This window comes from Dicentrarchus labrax, unplaced genomic scaffold, assembly GCF_905237075.1.
Source record: "Dicentrarchus labrax unplaced genomic scaffold, dlabrax2021, whole genome shotgun sequence".
NCBI lineage: Eukaryota > Metazoa > Chordata > Actinopteri > Moronidae > Dicentrarchus > Dicentrarchus labrax.
The window spans coordinates 10,625,634-10,649,987 of NW_026136703.1; the positions used below are offsets into that span (position 1 = coordinate 10,625,634).

At 43.3% G+C, this 24,354-nt stretch overlaps 1 protein-coding gene across 4 annotated transcripts; it reads left to right on the plus strand.

Moving 5' to 3' along the window:
- On the plus strand, nt 1–24,110 carry LOC127355566 (bcl-2-modifying factor). Of its 4 annotated transcripts, XR_007881785.1 has the most exons (5): nt 1–157; nt 2,087–2,283; nt 2,942–3,144; nt 17,970–18,101; nt 21,145–24,110. XR_007881785.1 is itself a non-coding variant. In XM_051386625.1 (4 exons), exons 2-4 carry the CDS (start codon nt 2,112–2,114, stop codon nt 17,988–17,990), a joined length of 396 nt encoding a protein of 131 aa, XP_051242585.1. In that variant the 5' UTR covers nt 1–157; nt 2,087–2,111; the 3' UTR covers nt 17,991–18,440. The 4 variants fall into 4 exon arrangements, 3 of the variants coding, with proteins under 3 accessions (XP_051242585.1, XP_051242562.1, XP_051242572.1); XM_051386625.1 differs by lacking the exon at nt 21,145–24,110 and having other exon boundaries at nt 17,970–18,440; XM_051386602.1 differs by lacking the exons at nt 17,970–18,101; nt 21,145–24,110 and adding an exon at nt 7,899–12,092.
- The last annotated feature ends 244 nt before the right edge of the window (nt 24,111–24,354 follow it).

A 24,354-nucleotide genomic window follows, 5' to 3' on the forward strand; every position in this document is an offset into this window, starting at 1 on the left:
ATTAAATCGGCTTCTTGCAGTTTTCCTCGCAGAATGGAAGTAGTCGTGGAGGCGATACGGACTAAACTCGCCTGATTTGCCAGGATATTGAAGTCGTCCCTGTTTTTTTTTTTTTTCTGAGTATAAGACAGCCATTACAACGAAGCCCACCTGCGTGGTAAGTTCCCTAATAACACATTTAAATGTCGTTGAATACTTTACCCCAGCTGGTTTATAAGTGACATCGGTGTCCTTAGAAAGGGAGCAACAAACAACGTGCCGCGGTTGTCGTTGAAACAGCTGCAACATATTTGTTTCGACATGTGTCGTGTTTATCACCGCACTGAAGCGTCAAAGCAGTCCGAATAAAAGCAGTATTTAGTGTAACTCAGCCCGGTCATTCATACAGCAGAGGTTTGAATTATACCGGCTTTCCCGGTTTGTAGTCCTCAGTCGGTGAATGGACTTCATGGCTGTTATTTTTTGCGGCGAGTGTGCCTGTCTGTACTGAAATGTAGTGACAGCCGGTGTCTCCACAGATTACAATGAGTTTGCGCATGTAAACGTGTAATTACACATATTAGACGTGTGTGTTGTAGGCTCTTCTAAATGTGTTTTTTTTTTAAACTTTATTTTTTATCACTGTATAATCCTCTGTGATATAATTATTTCTTAGGACAACAGACATTATTAGGCTGCGGATTATTAACTCGATTTTTGGATAAAATCGACCTCCATGTGTCATTTTAGTCTTGATATGCATAATGGAAATGGTGCGATGTGAGGCTCTTGATGCCATTGGATTGAAACTGTGTCAGTAAGAGAGAACTTCCTCACCCTCATCCTCACCCTCAACATCCCCCCTCCCTGTTGGGGTTATTTTATTTGCAGCAGGGGGAGCCACTGTCTGACACAAACACTCAGCTCACTACCAGGCCAGTAGAGCAGTACAGAAAGCAACCCTTGGTATCTGGAAGTTTAGCCTATGTTTTTTTTTTTTTTTTTTTTTTTTCTGAGCCCTTCCATGTTCTTACTCTTTGTTTGTCAAAACAAAGCATTAAGTGGTTTTACACACGGGGTTTATTGTGAAGGCACACGATATATTGTGAGGTCTGGGCATGCCAGAGGCAGGCCAATCTGCTTATGTTGGGTGAAGAAATGAAAACTCCTTCTCAGGGAGCTGGCACGCTGACAGACCAGGGTAGAGAGAGCGGTTTAGGATTTTCCTCAAAGACTGTCATTACCCTTTTGCTGTGGACCCTAATTTGGAAGTGTGGTAGTAGTCTAACCCTGTATTACAACTCGATGGTGACTTGGGGGTGAGCTGGTGAGGCAACTTGAATTTCACCCATATTTTGATAACTCTTTGACACACTGTATGATTCGAGGCTGAGAGGAGTGCATCATTGACACTGGAGATATTCCCAAGTGTTCCTTAAGATTCTTGCCACAGTGTATATTGATTTATGATCATGCTTTTTTTTTTATTGTTCCTGTCATCAAGTTTACATACTGTGTAAATGTCAACTTTTTAGATGTGCACTAATACCTGCAATTGTTTGCTGTAAAAGTATATTACCTTATAAATTAGTAATCATGGAACAGTTATTTATGAAGTCTGGCTCCTTTCCACAGAGCTGCTTAGCACAGACAACAGAGATTCTACCTCTCATTTAACCAAGCCAAACTCCCATTTATGTAACCGTGGCTCAGCCGAGTCTCCTGACCACAGTGAATTGTGTGGTTTGATCACTGAGATGAACAGAGCCATTTGTCTAAATAAGCACTGAGCTCTTTGCCACAAATGAAGGCAGACCGGTTGCTCATTTTCTCTTCCCAAGTTGTCCACTGTGGTTTTATTGATTTGAGGGCACTCTTTATGAACCAGACAGGTTGTCTATAACTATAATGAATGCTTTGGAGGAATGAACATATAATGAAAGTGTCTGAGATCATCTCATCAGGCCTAATGCAGACCTGTCCAAGGTCACCTTCATTAGTGAAGTAAAAACTTGGGATGCCTTTGATTCATACACTCACTGGAAGACAAATGTCCTATAATCAGCTGCAGCAGTGACCTTTATTTCTCTGTCCTGTTACTTTTAAGGCGGCTCATCTTATAGTGCCCCCGTATGGACGATGAGGAGGACGATGTGTTTGAGCCAGACCCCCACTGCTGGCGCACCGCATTCCGGGAGATAAAGTGTGAAGACCGGGGCACGCAGACACCTGGCCCTGCCCTGGCACCGTACAACGGCATGCTGCCGTGTGGAGTCGCAGAGGAGCCCAGACCACTCTTCTACGGTGAGGCTGATGACATACCGATTTCAAAAGAGAAAAAGGAAACATTGCCTTGTGTGTGATAACCAGTGTTATAAAACTCCAGCACGAAACTATAATGTGAGACTTACTGTGAGAAATGGGTAACAATGTTGCTGCACTGATCTCATCCCTGGCGCCTGATAGTCACCATCACAGTGGCTTTTATGGTCTGTATGGAGTGTACCCAGCTGCTTTGCTATTCAAAAGGCGCCAGACTGGCATTGTAACTGAAACGACGTGACAGAAGTGCTTACCTGCGTAAGCAGTAACTGTAAAGAGAACTGATTATCATCAGTGACAGCAAAGTTACATTGGCGCCTTATACAAGTAATCATTCCAAAGTATCTCCATGACAACCGACTGACCTCTAATCTGTTATGTGGGTTTGTTGTGGGTGAGTGACTTGACACTCTCTAATGACTCACAGTGTTCGATTGAATAGAAACACAACAACTGTGAAAGTTGTGGTTAAAGCCAAGCGTTCCGATTGGTCAAAGACACGTTCAGCAGTGCTTGGCTGCTCTTTCTACTTGCATTATCAGCATAGACAGTTAAAAAAACACCCTGTCAGGTGTCACTGCTGTACTTACATTTTTGTGGTGTTGACAAAATAATAAGTCTCGGCCTTGACACTCAACAGGCAACGCAGGTTTTCGATTACACTTCCCGGCACACTTTGAGCTTGTTGGGGATCAGGAAGCGAGGCGACAAGAAAGCGAAGGGGAGCACAACGGGATGGAGCAGCTTCCCCGGCAGCAACCTGTGGCCCGCAGTGTGGAGGCCTGCATTGGCCAGAAACTCCAGCTGATAGGAGACCAGTTTCACCGGGAACACCTACAACTGGTGAGGAGGAAATATGCATCCTGCTGACTGTACAAACTCAGACACTTTGGCCTCTAGTTTGATGGCTGTAAACAAGTGCAACTGGCCAATAATACCCCGAGCAGTAATCGAATCTCCACTCAGTGCCCTTCATGAAGTGTTGTGTGCCGGCAGTACTGATGTAGAAGTGTTATACATTGTATAACTATGTAGATTGATACCTTTGACAGCCCCTGGACAAACAGAACTCTTTCATGTAACTAGCCAGATAGCCTTTAGAATAGATGGGACACTCAAGCTGAGCTGGCAAATGTAAATTCAGTAAAGCCAGGAGGATGCCCTATTATACAAATCAGTTACTTTAATATTTTATTCATAACTCATATGATAAAAACACCATAAAAACATCTTGGTTCTATAATGAAAAAGTAGTGAAACCTTTCAAACCTTATTATTTCTTGAGAGGTGAGAGGGTTGGTGCCCCCTGGGATTATTTGAAGCTGTATGCTAATGTCAATGGGAATTGTTTAGTGTGGGTCTCAATTATCAATTAAAACTTACTGTTAACTTTTGTCCTATCATCTCATTGTGGCTCATTATGTCAGAATCTCATATGGGTTGTACATGGACAACGCACAAACCTTTAATTTTTAGTAGCCCTACTTTTTATGTCCATATCCACTGGCCTTTGCAGTATGCTGCAGATTAAGCATACCTCTACTGCCATCAAAGTAGACGTTGTTGTGTTTGTGTGTGTCTTAATTTATGCGTGAGTTAAAGTCAAGGCAGAAAAAAGTGCACTCCACACATTAACAACACCATTCATCTACACAGTCTTTATTCATATTTAGCTCCCATGTTGATTTATGGTGGTGAGAAAGGTTTGCTCTCTTTTATTGTGTTTGCTCCATATTTGTTTTGGAGAGCCTGTGCACATGCAGAACTTACGGAGCCCAGCATTTCACCACCACCCCCCCCGCCCCTTCTACCCCCAAGCCAAAGACATTGCTGAACCAGGACTGCCCTTCCCCCAACCTCGCCAACCCCAGGCCCTCCCCCTACCTCCTCTTCCTGTTTATTTTCTCTCTCTCTCTCTCTCTCTCTCTCTCTCTCTCTCTCTCTCTCTCTCTTTTCTCATGTTTCCTCAGTGTTCTGTGGAGGCAAGTGGCATGTAGGATGCCTGGCCTCAAACAACACACTGTGGTCAGGGTGACACTGTCCACTGATCCCCTGCGCTGCATACTGTTGCTTGTGTTGTACAACCGCGTTATTTCATTGGCTGCAACATCAAAAATATACATAAACCCCCAAGAGATTTTCTGCTGAGAGTAAGTCTCTTGTTACAAGTGGCTAACAGTCTAGCAAACTAGCAAAGGCACATTTAAACACACACATACTGATAGGTCCAGGAAAAAGCAGAAGTGGCGGGAGTAGGTAAACATGTTGTAACGCGAAGCTCAGCACATGAGCCCCGAGGGGGACAGCTGTGCTTCCAGGGAGGCTCCAGTCAGCCCCTTCCCTCGGCCACAGGAGACACCAAAATAAGAGGTCTACGCAGCCATAGAGAGAGGGGGGTGGGATCCATAATGATGGTATAAGCAAGTGAAGGAGGTTTGGAAATGAGTCTCAAATGATCAAGTAACAACCATCTTCAGTTGTCTTAAAACCTCCCTTTTGGGAAATGGGAGGAAATGATATAATTTTTTTTTTTTTATTCATTCTGTGTGAAGTGCGAGACAGTTTCTGATTTTCTCATGCGCTTATCAAGTTATTTATACCCCTGCGGCTCAGCATGACTCATGTATTGTGACACTGGTAAATGCGAGGCAGACAACCAGACAGTCAGACAGTAAGGCAGGAGGGTTGCTGTGATGTGTGGGATCTACTGACGCACACGAAGGCAGGCCTGGGTCAGGGGACGAGGAAGTGGCTTGTGCTCCTCTTTTGCTGGTTGAGTAAACAACAGAGAGGACAGTCAGAGTGAGAACGTCCCTGTGAAGTCATATCCTGAAGCTACAAGTGACACAGACACACTTGACTGTGAATGATAGTGAGCAAACAATATAGAGAAGAACGCTTTTGCTTGCATCTAATATTAACTTGCAAAAGAGAGCAGTATGGCTGCTGCTGTTGACACTTGTCATTCAAGTTTCTGTTATTGTGTTTGAGTGTGTGTGGCTTGAGGGATATTTTTTTTTTTGCCCAAACACTGATGTGTGGCTTTGGATGCTCGATGCCACTAAAGTCTCTGTAATTGCTATTTCTAGCTCTGGTTGTGTAATTAATTGTATTGTGTATGCGTGTGTACAGGCTCATGCATGAATACACCCATACTTGTTTTTCTGCTTTTGGCTGTCTCTCACCTCTCACTATCACATGTTCTGACAGTCAGTGCGAAAACTCTCACTCCATAATAGTGGTACTGCTAGTCAGTTTTCATTCCTCTCCGCTCCTGTCAGTAGGTGATTGTAGTCATTCAGTGCAGACACTTGTCCCTGAGCCATCCAAGTGCCTTTGACTGTCACCTCCTTGATGGATTTGGGAGTAATGTGGCTGTGAGTGTTCTCCATGGGAGCCCGCCGCCCCCGGCAAAAAGAGGGATTAGGTAGCAGAGGAGTGCTGGTGGATGCTGACAGATAAATTGCTCCTCAGTCAGAGAGGGCTGGAGGGGACGCCGAGGTCCCCAGAGGATGGCTGACATTAGCCGGCCCGCCATTTGAGACACGGCAATAATGACAGCCACAATGGCAGGAAGACTGCTCCGGCCTGCACAGGGCAAGGAGCAGAGTTAGGTTTCATCCCCATGTTTTTTTAAGAGAGACGACTCCTGGTGCTTTCGATAGGAGGTGTTGAAAGCAGGGTTGAATATCGCCTACGTGTGTGTGTGTGTGTGTGTGTGTGTGTGTGGGTGTGTGGGTCTGCACACACCCAGTGTTTGTGGCACTCTCTCCTTTCAGCACTTGTGGGGATGGGGGGTGGAGTTGAAATAAAAACACACAAAGGTGGTTTTGGATATTTACTTTTACTTTTATTGTTCTGTGATGATTGTTGTTCATGGTGATGTCCGTTTGTGCTGCTGTCTATTATCTAAAACCACTGCTCTTTGTTTGTATTTTTCCTTGGCTCCTTGTCTCCTCCCTGATGTAACTAATCCAGTGGTCCTTGCTATTGAGGCCGGCCTGTTTGCTTAAGAGATAAGGCAAGCGCTTCTGAGCAGCTGGCTGGACAGACAGCCCGCATGGGACACTGATAAAGCACATCAGGCTGGTGTCAGAGTGACGACACTGAGCATCTGGCTAGACTCTGCTGCTCTATCGCTGGCTAAATTTAGAGCCCGTGCCTCATTTTGACAGTTGGTGGCGTGACTCATGACTAAGTTGCGACACGCCTGTGCACACCTCTTTTTCTCATTCTCTCTTTCTCCCTGTTTGTCTCCGAGCTTGGTAGAGTGGAGGGCAAAAGGTCACTGTCAAAGGGACATTCTGTTTCTGTTTATAAAGATTAATTGCTTCTCATGTAGCTTGAAGTTAATACACAAGCTTTGTTGCGTAATAAATCCCTCAGTTCACTCAAATCACTCTCGCAGCTTTTACTATCTAACATTAAAACTCTAGTTGTAAGCGACTGTAGTCTCTCATATAATTTAGATTTAAAAGACTTAAGACATGCCAGTGTTTATCAAGTCAAGCCACCTTGGCTGCCAGCTCCTGTGCTGCATATAAATATTGCCTATGTTTATATGAAGCAAACATTATGCTTTTATTATGTTCTTATCAGAATAACCCCAGTTAAGATTCTTATAGAAAACAGAACTGGTTTTATAAAGATTCCCAGCAGTCTTTGATTAGTTTTTTTTTTACTTCTTGATTTTTCTTTTGAACAAAAAGCGAGTAGTAAGTTACACACATGCTAGTTTGAACCTGGCAAAGCTTATGCAACACCCTGCAATGTTCACCACAAATTGATAAGAGTATAGAAACCCAGAGGCTTATCACAATGGCACTTCTGTGGCTGGTAGCTAGGTCAATGTTTGGACACCACCTTAACAGTCATGTAAATATGGCATATCTAATCTCGGCCTTTAGATATTTTGGTTTTTGTAAACAGTAACAGAATGTAGTACACAGTGCATTGTCATGAAAAAGTCTCTCTCAGTTTACAACCCTTACGGCCTGAAAATAGCCACGGCATTATCAGGCGTGGCGGAGTCTGCCTTTCGTCTGCAGATGAGCTGTTGGACTACTGTACCTCTCTTGTGTGCAGATACGTGTTTTCCAGAGGCTCCCTGCCTCTCATCAAGAGCTCCCTAATCCCATTTGGTGCAATTATCTTATCTCAGCTTCTCAATGGCAGAGATAGCATTATCCCCCTAATCGCACACAATCCAATTGGCTCACAAACCTGAGAGAGTCTCCTCCTGAGCCACTTGCTGCTGGTCTCTGCCAGAAAGATTAGAAAAAATGTGGTTGTATGATGAATGTGTTTGTAGCTTGTAGAGTGTCTGTTGGGAAACCCGGATTGTGCAGGGATCCCGCACACAAAGGGAGGCCTCTCTTTAATAAGTATTGCTGGGGACAGAAGCAGACTGTTGTGAAAATATCAGGATTGTTCCGGTGTCTGGTTTTGTCGTACCCTCTTCTCAGTTGACCCTTTTCACTGCGCTCACTGTCAACCAGCCCACATCACAGCCAACACAAACTTCACTAGTGACTGTTTCACTAGTTTCAGAAGAGTGCACTAACCTGCGTTTGTATCGTCTTTATTTGTTGTTTCAGTATCATCGAAACCAAAGGAACCAGGGGCCGCTGTGGTGGCGCCTGGGCGCAGCTCTGCTCAGCCTTCTGTTTGACAGGGGGTTCATTGCTGGAAGAGGTGGAGCGGGACGGAGGTGAGGGGGTCCTCCCTTTATACCCCTTTTCTTCATCTATCTGAGGAACTGGACTGCTAATGGCACTGTCAAATCTAACACGGGTCTGTTTTTGGGGCGGAAAAAGAAAGGAGACAAAAAGTCACCGCGGGACGGAGACAACCAACTTTTATACAAGGTCTTGTGTTTTTTTCTTTCCAAGAAGATGCCATGATTCTCCGAGATTCATCCACAGGACAATGTTCATATTTTGGTATACGTGTGGTGTAGTAGTTTTGTACAGTACATTGTTCTTGTTACATTTTTTGCACTTCAACATGTATCCATCTTTAATGACCTCCACAGATCCTGGGAATGCCTTATTCAATGTATTCTGCCAGAATGAGTATTGAGCAATTTTGACAGGCAAGATGAGATGGTTAGGAAATGAGAGGAAATATGATTTTAGGTTTTCTTTTCTGAAGTTTCCCAGGTGACCAGACAAGTTGATTTACTAATTTCCAAAGAGGCAACTTCTCAGAACAAAGCAATTTGCACCTCACCTCAATGGAACATTTATCTTTCTTATTTTTCTTAATTTTGCGTTTATTTGTTTTCTCACTTCTCCATTTTCTTCGGTATGGTATTAAGTTTGAACATGATCCCTCAGTATCATTTGATCAAGTCTGCACACCTTGACTTGTAATCTGAATATCTTTTCATGCACCCGTGTTTTAAGGCAAGCCTTTCTCCAGTCATGTGCTACATGTCAAACAATTAGAACATTTTGATTTAGTTTGTAAAGTAATGGGGTGGAGTTAGCAGTACTGAACATCGGTGACTGGTTAACAAGCCTGGTGACTGCTAGCAAACCTGTGAAAAGATGCATGAAAAGATGTGTAGATTTAAGTTCTGTTATGGTGAGTTTTGTATGCATTTTGGAGGTCTAGTACCTGTGCACTAAATTTTAACATTAGAGTAAAGCACATAAACACTTAGGAAAACTATTTGGCCAAGTCTACCGTAATGATTCAAATTTAAATTTTAGTGAGAACACCAGATACTCTTTCTTCAGTTTAAGTTCTCCCTGTGTTTTAGATGTGTTCGTTTCATGTGATTGTTTTCAGACCTCCATGCCCTTGAAGTGGAACTGTGGATCCACTGTTTTTGCACTAGACGTACACCCTTCAAGAGCTCAGAGAGTTACCAAGCTAACCTCTGGCTTGTATGAAGGTTTTCAGTTCTAACTTGTTTTCTTGCCACAACATTTCGGATGTATTCACTCTTATGTCCAAGACAAATAATCAATGTTGAGACCCGACTGAACGCAGCCTGGAATCTGGATTGGATTTGGGTTCTGGAAATTTCTCGTACCAGTGTTTCAGGCTACAGTAGACAGTTAGAGCCACGTGCCTCCATTGAAAGGTTTCTGTCCTGGTTTGTTTTTCACAGTCCATGTGTTTTGAACACCAAACGATACTGCATAATCAATCTGTGAAACAGATCTTCTCAGGCTTCTTTTATGGGGTTTTACATAATTTTATATTCTGATCTTGTGTTGTCTCTGGTGCTCAGATCCAGATTGGGGACATTAGTAGTACATATAAGCACCACTGACTCAGCAGACAAATTACAAAAAGACAAAAGTGAAAATGACTGTAATTATTGTTGAAATATGAATATGTTTAAAGACACTGTTGACGATGCTGTTTGTTATGTTTTCCATCGCTGAACCCAGGCCAACTTTTGGACCCAAGGAGCAGTACATATCAGGGGTCTGTAATTACTTGCTCCTTACAATGTGTCAAGTTTATCACTGCATAATTAGGGTTTCCTCTCATTTTCTTAAAGATGTCTCAGGGACGGACTGTGTGGGCTACTGGTAACCTTGAGAATCTGTTACATGGTTAGAAGAAAAGCAGTGTTTTCACCCATTTATTTATGATGAAACCTCCCGAGGTATTTGTCAAGTCTCTTATTTTCATTTCAGTTTTAAAAAAAAATCATCTTGGCCAATTTCTTAGCACACACATAAAGGTACAGTTTGACTGAGGAGACTGAGGCTGACTTGCTGACTGTGGTGGTGACGGGGGCTACTGAGCATGTAGTAGTAGGCGTGTGAGGTGCACTGAGTGTTGTTGTGGTTATAGTTTCCTGCGGATCCTGAACGCTGAGCCAGTCCCTGTAGCGCCCCGTCTCACCATTGGCTCTTGGCGTCCTCTTTGTGCTGCTCCTTTATTACATGGGTATTGTTCATCGGTTCATTTTTCTTTGTAATTTATTTTTTACCGTCTTATTTATTTTTGTACATTTGCCCATTTCTACTGTATACACTTGTGTGTGCAATTACTTCTTATTTTCCTGTTTTTGTTTTAGTCTTGGACTTCAGTTGTTTGACTCTGTGCAGAGCAGGTTGGTTTGTTTCATGTGATTCTCAACCCAGATTCTACTTTTTGTCTGTCTCCTGCAGGCTGTAAGAAATTAGACCCTTTATGAAGAACAACAGCTATGGTCAGTTTGCATACATGCATACATGCTAAGTTGGACTTCAGTGTTGGTTCCACAGGGTCATCTGTCAGAACTTCACAGATTTGATGGGGACAATATTGTGCAGAGGAAGTAGTGTATTCATCCATATATCCAAAATGTTACTATTAGACAACATTATAACTGACAGAAAATTCACAATGACCACAGCTGCAGCTCTTCATGAAAAAGAAAAACTACAAACCTCACCTTTGAAGCCTACATGTGTTTGATACTCAAAAAATATATTCTGGGTAGAGTATTTCACTTAAAAGCTTGTGATTTTCCAGGGATGGGCCCAACCAATTCAGACCTTTTTCATTATCTCTCACCAGTCATAATGGGTAGATTTACAATATGTGGTTTAGAAAAGCAGCAGCTTCGATGCAGTTTAACCTTTCAACAGGATATGACCTTTGCTTTATAATTAATGAGTCATCACCCATCCCACCCATTTCTAACGATACATATGGTATTAGAAATGCTTCAAAACACACAGAAAATACTCTTCTCGAGTCACAGGGCGTTAGTTTATGCATTCAATTCTTTAATCTTGATCATTGTGTTGTAATCAATATGCACTGGAAAGTACTTTGTTTCTGTAGATCCCATGGGTCCCTTATCTGTTGTGTGTTAATGTATAGTATATACTCTGGATTGTTCTCTTGGGCTAATCTTGCCATGTGTCAGACGTATATATCTGTGCATCGACCAAGTAGGCTTGGATCAATGGCCTGTTTGATTTATTGGAAAGGGAAACAAGCCACCGTGGTGCCCTGTATAATTTTTGTTAGAATGAGGTTCCCAAGCTGCACTCATCACATTATATGTGAGTGTGGAGAATCCCGAGAGTGGGACATGTATTTTATGGAAACCGTCAGTGTCTTGAATTTTGTAGTCCACTTTATATAAATTTGAAGTTTTACAAGGAAGGTTTTGATTTTGATTTTTTTTTTTAACGATAACATTTCTTCTTCATGGTCTTTCTTAACTTTTTAAAATGTATTTTCTTAAGAGAAGGGTTCTGTTTTTATAAGGACAGTTCATGCTTGTAAAATAATTTTTAATGCGAGTAGGATCCTTTTGAAGTCCATGAGATCAAGGGCATGTTTTTTTATATAAAAATGAACTTGCAACATTCCTTGCACATCTCATCGTGGTGTATAAACAAAACCAAGCAAACCAAAATAATTCATTGTTGTGGTTAATTTGGCTAATGAGCTGATAGCAATGAAATATTTGCCCTTCTTTACAGAACAGATAAAATGTACATGTATTTGTAAAACCCTGGAATATGCCTTTAACTGCTCAGTTTCAACGAAGTCTTGATTATCACACACTCTCTGTTATACCAAGAAATGAGACCCAGCGAAAATGTAGCATTTTTGTAAACATTGACTGTGTGTTTTCGAGACTCTACTGTGCACTCATTTTTGTGTTTATATATATTTTTTGGTTGTTGATATAATATGGAAGTAAAGACAATTTGTTATGTAGTGCAATATGCTGTACATATGGAGCTTTGCTCTACAAATCTTTTTTCTGGATTTCTTGTTGTTTATTGGTACTTTTTTTCAATAAAATTTTATTGAAGGTGTCAAGCTGAGTCAAGTTTATGTTTGGATGACAATATTACATTACAGCATCTCAGTTGGCAATGTGTGAGAAAAACCGGAGAAAACATGTGAGTGAAATACCACTGCAGTGATGGCTATGGAACAATAGGTTAGGAATTAAACTTACAGAGATAAAATTCTAGTTATAGGTTTATAACGAGTCCAATGTTTCACACCTGGAACTGACCAAAAAAAAGCTACAAAAGAAGAATGAGTTTCCCTCCTTTGCTCTGTTAACACTCATTTGAGCCTGAGCTTTTATTTTAAGGAGTTCTATTGTGAAAGTAAGCCACTGATGGATTAGCCAAGTGTCTGAGGCTAGCCAGGCATTCAAAGCCGGCCAGGCGTTTGGCAGAGACTGTGACCATCACATCCCTCCCGCTGTTAGGTCATTAATTTATTGGGCGCAACGGGGCTTCCAACCCTCTCTAATAACTGTTGTCTGCACTCTACACATACGCATACAAGCAAGTGGTGCAAGACAACTGGATAAGTAAAGAAGAGTTACCTCACACTGCATTACTGTTACTTTCTAAAAGCTTAAGGCCAATGCTGCTGAGCCTGCAGATTAGTTACACTGCAGCATGGATGCCCTCGAGACACGGGAGTGATTGATCACTCATGACACATATAAACATAAAAGTTTAGTGTGTGTTGCTGGTCTGTGTTAAGTGCAAAAGTGCAGTCTACTCAGTGTTTAAGACAGTGTATTCATTTCTATGGAAGATGTTTTTTTTAATATCTATCCAATACAAATGTTTAGGACTTTCCTATCCATCCTCACAATCACGCCCTTGTTGTCATTCAACAGACCAGACAACTTACAGTCACATCCCTCAGGGCTGACGCGTGGCACTTCCATTGTTGTGCATGCCAGGTACGGTTTCATTTGCTCCACAACACCTGACTCACCTGTTTGGCCACTTCAAGCAAAAGAAAAAGTCCCTTGTCTGTGGCCCCTCCGTCACAAACGCATGCATACAATGATGTGTGCCAGAGGATGTGGTTGAAACAGAACAACAGCTTCAACCCGAGTCACGGTTGGTTTAGCTTGCACAACTGTTCAGTGCCCCCCTCCTTATCCTTTCTTAGGTGTTTTAAGTGTTGGAATTTCAAGCCTTAATAGGAGCTAATTAACAGTGCTAGTTATACCACTGTCATAACATATTAAGATCATGTGACTTGAGGACCTAGTGTTATCTCTGCAGAGGGGGTTGCTTGCTTTTTTAAGATATTATCCTAAATTTTAACCTTATGGCAGTAGCGTGCCAAGGATGTCCCCTGCCTCCTTTGCCGTTTACCTCGGCTTCATGGCTCCTACAAGCCTCTCCTCTAGGCTCAGCACTTTAATGGGGAGAGCATTGGCTTTCCCTGGCCCAAACAATGGCTCCTCTGTTCCCCTGGCCTGGCCGCCAGCTGAAAGAGACACCCATTAGAGAAGCGTCTATCTCTGGGGTCAGGCCCAAGGGTCACGCAACAAGTACGGCTCTTGTTTATGTCTGCAAAGCCAATCAAAACACTGCAGCCTACGCTGTTAACTCCTACTTGCCAGGCTCTGTGGCAGACTGAAGAGGAGTTTCTGCTTGAGCTAAAGTCACAGAGTGCAACGAATTCAACCACAGCTTCAATTTGTCCCTCCTACTAAAGTGCTAAAGTGGTGCGTCATGTCACTAAGTGAATAAAGTAGCTGCGTGAGAGAGAATAACAGCAAGTTAGCGTTGACAGGCACCTCAGCACCTGCTCCGCACCACCAGCCGCAGATTCTCCCCCCAAGCCTTGAGACCTCTTCAAGTGGATCCTCACTCCAGCACACACAAGCAATTACTAAATGATCACCTGTGAGCTCGCCCTTTTCATTGAGCTATAATTTAATGTGGAGTTAATTTTAATGAGTCTGAAATTACATTAATGAGTTTATGACTCTTTTAATTTGCTAAAGTAGTGCTAAATGAATTGGGTTTAGCTTCCATTAGATCAGTGAGCAAGCTTGTTTATCACATCTAAAGGTGCAGCTCCAACTGGAAGTGATGTACATATCAGGGGTTCCTGTCCAAAATAAGAGAGACAAGAGGTTTGACAGAATTCATGGATTGCCATTACATTTTGTACATTCAGTGATAAATCCTACTGACCTTTCCTCCATTTTTGGTTTATAGTGAAAACTCCACAGCTACTGGATGGATTGCATTGAAATTAAGTAGAGACATACATGCCCCTCTCAGGATGAATTGTAATAACTTTCGTGATCCTCTGATCTAATGGCTTCACAAGGTCAAGTTTTAATACTTACGACCATAACAACCATAATATTGCAAAGGTAATAACATACCCATCAATCTCAGCTGTATGCTATTTGTTCTGTGCTAATTACCAAATGTTAGCATGCTAAGATCTTGAATTAAGATAGAAGAACATAGTAAACATTAACCCTGCTAATTATCAGTATGTTAGCATTGTCACATTTCATGTTAGCACACTGACTGATTAGCATTTAGCTGTCTCCAAGTACAGCCTCACAGAGCATGAGCATGGCTGATACTTCAGTCTTGTTGGGTTTGATGGGGGTTTTGTTTCCTTTCTTTTTGTTTTCGTTCTTTTCACGTGTTTGAGCTGTGTCTGATGTCTATCACATAGTTAAGCTATGAAGATAATATCTGACATGTCTGAGCCACCATCACCACAGCCACTCCCGTCACCCATACTTCTAACAGTCCTCAACCCAAACACACTACCTAACCCTTCTCTTTCAATGCTGACAGCACCAAAACACTGCAAGTAGTAAAACTTTACTTTCAATTAAATGGAAATAGTTTTAGGCTATAGGTTTTTTTTTTCTTTGTTGAAAGTTACTTTGCAGATACCATTGTCTACATAAACGCTTCATGTCAAATGAAAAAATGCATTTCTGATGGCCTCACTGACTTAACTGTGCATTTGGGAAATGTTATAAATCTGCAAATACATGAGGAGAAAACATCTGACACCAAACTTATCTCCTACTTGTCTCAGTCAAGGCTGAGGAACGTCACAGCCTCAGCCATAGAAATGTTTGAACTTTCCATTCTTCTTACTCCCCTCTTTGCACACATCTGGTGCTCAGGCAGGCAGTTGTCATGGGAATAAGCAGCTAAGCCAACAGTGTTGCATGTCGCTGTGCAGGGGGAGAAGGGCTGATCGGGGTTCAGCTGGGCATGCCGTGGGCGCAGCAACTCAGCAACCAACCCCCACCTGCCTTCTCTCTGCTGTGACTGAACACAGCTGACCTCCCCTGGCAAAGACCTGATCCCTAACCCCCCTCCTCCAGTCTGCTCTGCTCTGCTCGGCCACCCTATCACAGCTGAGAGGAGAGCGTGCAGAAATTGATCTGTTACTTGGTAGCTGATAATTAAATAAAAAGTACTCTTTTTTGCTATTGCAACTGGGTCACTCTCTCACTTTTAAAACTCCCTGCTTACGCTCCGTTTCTAACTTCTCCTTTAATCTGCTGTGCTCGACCGGCTCTTTTCTTTACTTTCTCTGTTGAAGGAGAGGTTGGGCAATCACTACACAGCACTGTGAGTTCCCTTTGTTTACCAAGAGCAACCCAGCAGAGCGCAGTGCTTTGTTGAGCAGCAGTCACTTGCGGCCTCACAGCTGTGTCACACGCGCACACACACACACACACACACACACACACACACACAGCACACACACACACACACACACACACACACACACACACACACACACACACATGCGTGCACAGAACTGAAATCTCTGACTCACAAACACTAGCAGTATCCTGTGGTCAAGGGGAGGGATTTAAATCCTCCAAGCACAGCACATGAACCTGCTGAACTTGTCCTCTCTGTCTCCTGCTGGCTATTGTTCTCCCCTCTACATTTTCCAACTTTATCACTTTTTCAAAATCTTCATAGTTTGTCCACTACCATTTGGACCCAATTAAAAGATACACCCTGTAAGCCTGCACGCAGCAGGCAGCTGTCTCTCCCCACGTGTGAAAATCCATGCACTTGGCATGTAGCTGAGAAAGACACAAGCCCAGCCTAATTATGATGGGGGGTGTCACTCAATAGACAGTACATAAACAAGTGGGGTCATTGTTGGGAACTAATTGGCAGGAAAAAGGTTCCTGTAGCTAGATAAAAATAAGCAGTCACTGTGGTTTCCTGAGGACACACGAGGAGCCCTCTGCACTGGTACTGCCTGTGGTGTTCAGTAATGAGAGAAGAGCTCGCCCGATGCCCAGTTTCCAGACGCACTGTCTTTGCAAGCAGGCAGCACGCATAAAGGGCTGGATAAAGCCTCCGAGCTACAGAACCGGGCCAGTTCAGTGGGTGCGTTTTTTTTTTTTTACCTAGCAGGTTGGCAGGGCGCCAGAGATGTCAGGCAGGCAGCCTGTCTTGTTAGCACACCTCACCTTGATAACAGTAGTGTAGGGAGAGGGATGAGGCCGAGGAAGAAAAACAACCAGCACACCAGGGGTGGGGCTCTGGGACAACTGTGTGTGTGTGTGTGTGTGTGTGTGTGTGTGTGTGTGTGTGTGTGTGTGTGTGTGTGTGTTTGTGCGAAGGTTTCAGTGCATGTGTCGGCTCACGCAATGGACCTCCTCCAAACAGTAACAACTGCAAAAACATTGGGTAGAGTGTTAAACTCAGGGCAGTTTTTCCGAGCTCATGTTTCACAACAGAGCACCAGGGCGCTCCCTCCCTCTCTTTCTCCTTTTCTTTCTCTCTCTGACTTTTTTCTCTGGTTTCCCATCCCCCACTTCCCTGGTTCTCCTTCACTTCTTTTTTTTCTCCCTTATTGGCCCTGTTTTTCCACACTCCTTGACTATCTGTATGTCTATCACATACACAAACACACTAAACTTCTCAACCCCTCCCCTCCCCCCGCCCCCACCTCCATCCTTACATACATGCGCTCCTTGCCCTCCTCCCCCTCCCTCTCTTGCTGGCTGTTGTTGCTGACTGACAGTGCTGATTTACTCCAGTTTTGGGCAGGCTGCCAGCTCATCTCAAACAATTGCATGAGCTACAGGGCTGGCTGGTGGAGCCAAGTTTGGATGGCAATAAACAAAGTCGTAGATTGGCTCCTCTCCTCTCCTCCCAGTCCAACCCCAATCTTTGCGATCACTACAAAACTTTAAGAGCATTATTCTTTAGACTTTATGGTTACCAAATGGTTTGAGTCCCTGGGAGAGCCCTTACAGTGATTAAATATAGCTGCACATTATTCATCCCAATAGCCAATAGCTGTGAGCTAGTCTGGCATAACCAGACCTATCTCCACACCTCGTTTTAGGGCCGTGCCAGCGCTGGAGAAAGGTCTGGCTGAACCTATTATCATTCTGGTACAGAGGAAAAATGCTCTGTCTTGTCTGTATTTCTTTAAACCAATCACAATGGAGTTCAGCGATGTTAAGCCCAGGATGCAGCGATGGTGCCTTTGCAACATAGTGTCAGAGGAACTTGTTTTGGTGGAACATTTGCATGTCAGGAGGCAAGCCTCGGCATTAAAATGGCTATATCCCAGCAATAGAAAAGCTAACAGTTGCTAGCTCGGCTGCATTTGTACCATTAGCAACCAGGTTAGAGTAAGGGCAACTTGTTTCAGCGTGTAGGTTGCCACCTCGGAGGTTGTGGTTTCACATAGTGACAGTGCCTTCACAAAACAGTAACACAGGTAACGAAAGGAGAGGAGAATACCAACTGAAAGCTAACAGTAGCCTATACCAACAGCCGACTTCCTGTTAGTCAGACGAGGCATAAGCATAACATAGACTTTCTTTAATGTTGCTATTATATTACCATCTCAATCTATATTTCTTTCTCTCTTTCTCCTTAATTGTCCCTCAGAGAGGACAGTCCAGACGTTGACCAACTAGTTCCCCTCATCTCTTCACACACTGCCGTCCCAGCAGCGGCCACCTCCAGTCAACTCTCCGTATCCCTGCATGCCGATTGGCTAATGCGGTTGCCCAGAGGACTGTGAGTAAACTCTTGAACCTGCACTTCTCAAAGAGAGAACCACCTGGGACTGAAGCTCAGAGAAGGAAACACACTCCAGTCGTCTCGTTTCTGGCTGCTCATCATTAACCTGTGGTCACCTCCACCCTACCATGGGAGGACATGAAAACCATGTTTAAGACAAACAAAACAACAGACACACAGAATCTCACTAATAACTTTGGGGAAATGGGACAGTGGATATTTTGTGCAGGGATTATTATAATATCTGTAATGTAGCTGTAATTATATTCCTGTTTTCAAAAGCAGCTAACTTTTTGTATCTGGTGTTTTGGCACAATTAAAAACCAGTGATTCTGACAGGCAGTCCCAGCAGAACTGCATCAGGGGAGCCAGCAAAGCAAAAACAAGACAAGCCATTCCAGTGAACAGATTTTCTCATAAATAATTCTCTTCCAAGACAGATGAATGAATTTCAAATGCAGACAGAGATGAGGGTGGGCTGAAAAACAAAGTAAAGGCATAATGTGCAGTCGTGTGCAACATTTGTCTTTGACAAGTCCAGCCCAATAGTTAAACTGATTAAAACTCCAGCAGTGGTGATAAAAATAGCTCACCACTTGTATTCTAATGCTGTTTGTTGTACAATAGTTCACCTACAAATGCTATTATGGCCTCAGGGGTTGACCTTAATTCCTTGGTATTTCACTTTGTGCTCCATGTAGAGCTGTGAACCGCTGTTTGCTAACTATATGCGATGTGTTTGAGTTGAACCTGTGACGTTTATGTCTATTCTGATTATAGATGACTGTGCTTTCTAGCAGTGACCTTCTTGTTAAAAAAAACAGTTATTTAATTTAATCTAAATAATCCACTCCCTGAACCAGACACCACACATGAACTAAAACTTTTTAACAAGTGCAGTATCATCCACAGAAGTTGATGTGAAACTTCTTACGACAAGCATGTGAAAGTGTCACCATGGTGTTTTTTTGTGGCACGCACACCAGAACAAGCAGCTCTGCAGACTTGTGAGGGGTGTGAGGGTTTCATGTGACTGTGTGCTGTGTTGTGGTGTGGTGAGGTGTGGTGAGGATGGGCCCTGCCTACGGAACGGCTGTGACGCCGGAGAGAGACGGCGGTGAGCCTTGTGGTCGCAGCAGACGGAGTGCAGCCGCTGAAATTCACCACAACGGGCAAGAGCATGCAGGGGCCCTCAACGGCAGTCTGACCACTCCGAAAGCCACCAGCATACTATGTTATTACATCTTATTGAGCATTATAACATGGCTGATCATTTGGGTTTGACATGCATGGAGCTGCCAGCTTGTCACAATTGCAGTGTAGAGATGTCTGCAAACCACGACTCCCCTCCTATCTCGCTGGAAAATGTTTATATAAACCCAGGTTGTTTTGCAGATGAAAATGCCTCATGATACTGTTTTCACTGTTTCCTCAGGAAAACATCGAGCAAGCGTGAGCTGGCTCAAAGGAGATAACACTGATGTAAATAACTCCAGCTTCAGCGATAACAAGAGGCCTAACACCATTGTTTTGGCACACCCTGACCTATGACAGTTGTCTGCATTTGACAAGATCACAGCCTGTCTGATAAACGCACAGAAGTTGGCTCGTACTTGAAAACAGAGAGAGTTCTCTATCATCTCCCCTCGTCGTTATCTTACCTCCAGCATGTCCCCTAATGGGTTTACACTGAAAATCAAGCAGATTAACCGCATTAGGTTTAATAAATCCAGTCATGAGCGTGATAAAGATGGGGCTGGGGATTCTAAGCTTTAGCCAGTCCCTCCCTGCTGGGCTCTAACATGGGAGCAGCGCTCTAATCTGGATACCAGCGGAGGGATTTCACGCAGGGAAAAATTACATCATGGCATCTCTTACTGGTAAAAGGCGAAAAATGAATGCAATTATGGTGAATATTTATATAAAGTATCAAAGACTTTGTATTGAAATGCAAAGAGGGCGCAATGGAAATTCAGAGGTCTACAAGGAACTGGTCCGGCGAAAAAAACAAGCAATGACTCAATAGAACAGTATCAATGCAAAATATCTTACTTTTAGCAACTAATTTGATAAGTATCTAGCTGTGGCCGACTATGACAATGTGGAGCCACAGTCGGTCTCGTTTAGGCTGGTTGCCTAATTCAATACAGTGACACACTGTCACACTGTATCATTTAGCGGGCCGGTCTCAGACGACTCATTCAAACACATTGCTCCCTCCAAAACAGATTTCTTGTAAAGGCCGTTCCACCTCAGTAAATAGAGGGCACCCAGGGATGAATAGTGACTGCTCTCATGGGCCCCCAGACAATGCTGACTCCTACAATGCCTTTAGCTGGCACACAGATTTCAGTAATTAGACTGTGACTGTTGCTGGCAGGGGGCCAGGGTCAGAGCCAGAGGAAGGGGGTAAAGGCACTGTTCCCTTGCACACACGCACACACACATATACACACATACATGCACTGAATGCCCAAAGCTTTCCCCTCCTGCTGTCATGCCATGTTTGCCCCTATAAGCTACAATCCTCAACCCCCCTTCCCTCTATTCTCTTGTGTCGTGTTTTTATGGGTCTGAGTCAGGGTCCTGGGGTTTGTTGGGTTTCTTTTACCGCTGGGTAGTTTGGGCTTTTTCAGGGGGGAGGGGTAATTACAATGGTGGGGAAAACAAACAGAGGATGGAGCAAAATGGGACTTGGCCTGTGGTCACATGGGACCTATTTATTCATTATTGGTCCAATGGGAACCTTTGTTTTCTTTGCTTTAGGATGTTTAGATGGGGAGGTGCAGACAACAAATATATTGTGGACCGGTAAATGTGCTGATTCATTAGTGGGCAGTGAATAAAATGGAGTGCTCTCGTCCCCTGGTGAAGTTAATATGAAGTATTACCACACAGTTTTGGGCTTGTTATCTCAATTTCTAAAAACAGATCAGTGTGCAGCAGAGGTGGAGTTAAACTGGCGTTTGTAAAGTTTGGTGCACAGCTGCTGGCTTAATTTTGCCTCTCCCCTTCTTTTTGCTCTCTCTCTTTCTCTCAGACTACCTCCATGAACTCAAGCTGAACCGCACCGTACTGCAGAGGTTTTATGATCTACGTATCATGGTCAGTCACCCCAAACCAGCACTGGTTGGCAGAGTGGCGTCAAGTGGTTAGCAACACAAGACAAACTATCCAGATAGGATCTTGAACTCTTGAACTTATCACAAATATACAGCGAGGGAGCGGGCAATCAGTCTCACTCCGTCTCTTTAAATCTGTCCCTGTGTCTCTCTTTCTCTCTATCTCTCTTCTTGTCTTTCAGGCTCATGGCAATTAAACCTGGCAAAGAATTTCCTCGTACAGCCAAACATAAAAACCCCCAAAGGAACCTGCATGTCTGTGTTGTTACAGTGATGTTTCGTTGCAAACAATCGCCTCTCATGATGGTTGTTTTTATGAGTTTGAGCGGCGAGAGTCTGGACATCGTCTTACCCACTCCAGCCCTTAGCTCCCAGTTTTCCCCAGGGGGAGCGCAGGGAGGTGGGGGAAGGGAAGTTGGCAATCCCCTGCTCTCACGCACCCTCTAGATTAGAACATTAGAAATCACAAGTAGGGAACAAGACAGAAATACCCTCACTGCCTAAAGCCCCTCCTCCACCCTCTGTGACCCAGGGGTCATCTGCTTGGTAGTGACCTCTGCTGAAACCCACAACTCCACTCACAGGGATCAGATTGTCGTGTCAGTGGAGTTGTTTACATATGGAGGCGATGAGTGCAGTTTGTGCAGAAGAATACGAACAAGGCAAACGCAGCTATTAATCTTCAGGAAACTGAGTGAAGAGGGAACACTAAAAGCATTGAGCAAGTTAAATTTCACACTGAACAATAATTCATCTTTTGACAAACATCTTTAACAATACGACCTCATACAACAAAGAGATCTGAAAGTCAGATTTTGTTATGTAACTTTCACAAGAGCTCTATATGATAACGTAATTAAACTTAAGATTTTAGTTGTTTTCCAGCAGTTTGTTGCTCAGTCTCTGTGTAAACAAGTAACCATGTAATAATTGCGAATACAGTGTATTTAATGTGCTAGAGAGACTTGTAAAATGTTATCACATTATCTCTTTCAATCTCTCTTCCTTATTTATCTCACAGCAGATCGTTTAACTCGCTTATTTGCCTTGGCAGCACAAGTCAAGTTGATGTTTGTGGCACAGGCCCTCATGTGGCAGTGTTTACCAATAGCTGTATTAAGTCAGTGTCATGCTGCACTATTTGAATAATGAAAGCTGCAGCAGCTGGGCCTCTGAGAGCAAGAAACAAGAGACCTTGTCTCCCTTTTTCTCTGACTCTCTCTTTCTGTTTTGTCCTCTCAACAACTTCTCTCACGTGTTTCTCACACTCCGAAACCTCACGCTTTCAATCATGCCCATGAGGTTTGAGTAAGTTACAATGGCTCACACCAATTCCCTAGAGTCTACAGAGCCAAGTCATGCTCATGTTGCTGCTTAGCACAAGGAGGTTTGTGTTTGAATTAATGTGATAATCAGCACACAGAATGCATGTTACCATTATTTTTATGTTGTACAGTATGCATGCTGTGACCTTGTCAATGTTTACAATCAAGGCTCTGTACACTCTATATGAGCATTAAAATGCATAATTTGTTATAATGTACCTAAACCTTTGATGTATGGTTCATAAAAACACTGATTTGTTTACATGTGACGCATGGATGGATTTATCCACAGTAGTAAGTCTGTTTATTGGTAGTGCATGACTGTTTGGCAAAGTGTTGATGCCTGAGGGCTGAACTTCTAAGAATTATCAATAAGGGGTTAATGACTTGACCTTTGGGGTTTCTCTGGGTAAATCGTGCTTGGAAATCCCCCTCAAAGAGTGGCACTTCATCTGTGCAGCTTAGATTCGTCCCCTTTCCCTCATTAACTTTCAGTCAACCTCCAGCTAACAGCTATCCGACACCCCCAGGTCAGCCTGTTTATCAGCTGTAGTGCTACAAACACCTTTATACTGGTTGGTCCATAAGTCGACCTCAATCCCTCAGTGCCCAAAGGCCTGTGAGGATGTGTCAACCAGAGTTCAGTCGCATGCTTAAACTGTGAGGGTTTACTTATCAATGCAAGAGGCCTGAATAATATAGCTACTGTGTGTTATGTTCACAACCTGGAGGTTTGTGTTCATGAACATCTTTCTCGAATCAAGAATCAGCAGGGGCCCCGCTGACAGTGGCACTATCACAATTCTCAAATGATTCTTTCTGGCAAATTGCAGATACATGTGCAACTCTTACAGAGCTTTTGCATTCTTATCCATAGTTTGTGTCTGTTTTGATCGCTGAAGCGTGTCCAAATTAACGTAAAAGGAAATTATCTTGTGTTGCAAATTGCAGGTGGCATGTCGCAAAATTGGTGAAACGAGCCTCCAGGACTCAAGAGAGCCGAGCAAGACTGGATGGAATAACTGAGTCTGATATGCTGTGATTGTTATTGACTGATACTGTGTGTTTTGATACTCTTTCAGGAAGTCCATCCCTCGTTCATTACAATTACTGCAGTTTTGTCTGATAACATTAGAAATCTTTAACTCAGAGTGGAACATGCCATGTATTGATTCCAAAAATCAATTGTGATCAATGACCAAAAAAACACTAGGAATCATGCTTCAGGGTTTGTTTTCCCTTTGAGGTGATCACTGACCAACTTGAGCCAGAGGTGGAGTAGCAATATACGATGCTGGTTTGGATCAAGGGCCACTGGATCTCTGAAGCATTTTGATTGTTTATACTGGAGCCATGCCTGATGCTCATCTGATTGCACAAATAAAAGATCAGCAGATTAGATTCACTTCTGATAGCAGCTCCATACTAGAATTGATAGGGTTTTCATGGCTATTACTGACTTAACCATGTGCAGTGACCTTTTGCATAAAGCCTTATCTTCATTGCCTCTATATTAAATCAGAGCTGTAGAATTACAGTAAAATGCATTATGTCTCGTACTCTGTCTGTCTGTCTCTTTCTTTCTTTCATTGTTTTCCTCTGGTGCGTCCAACCCTGATCTGCAGAGTTAAACTAAACAAGCTGATGTCTTCCTGGCCAGCTATATCTGCTAGAGGAAGCAAGCAGAGGCTCCGGTCTGAGGTAATCGCACCACCGGGGTAATTGCACTCTGTAAAACACTAACTGGATGTTTATGTCCAGGCCCAGAGGGAAGTCATTAATGCCATCTTAATTAAGGGTAAT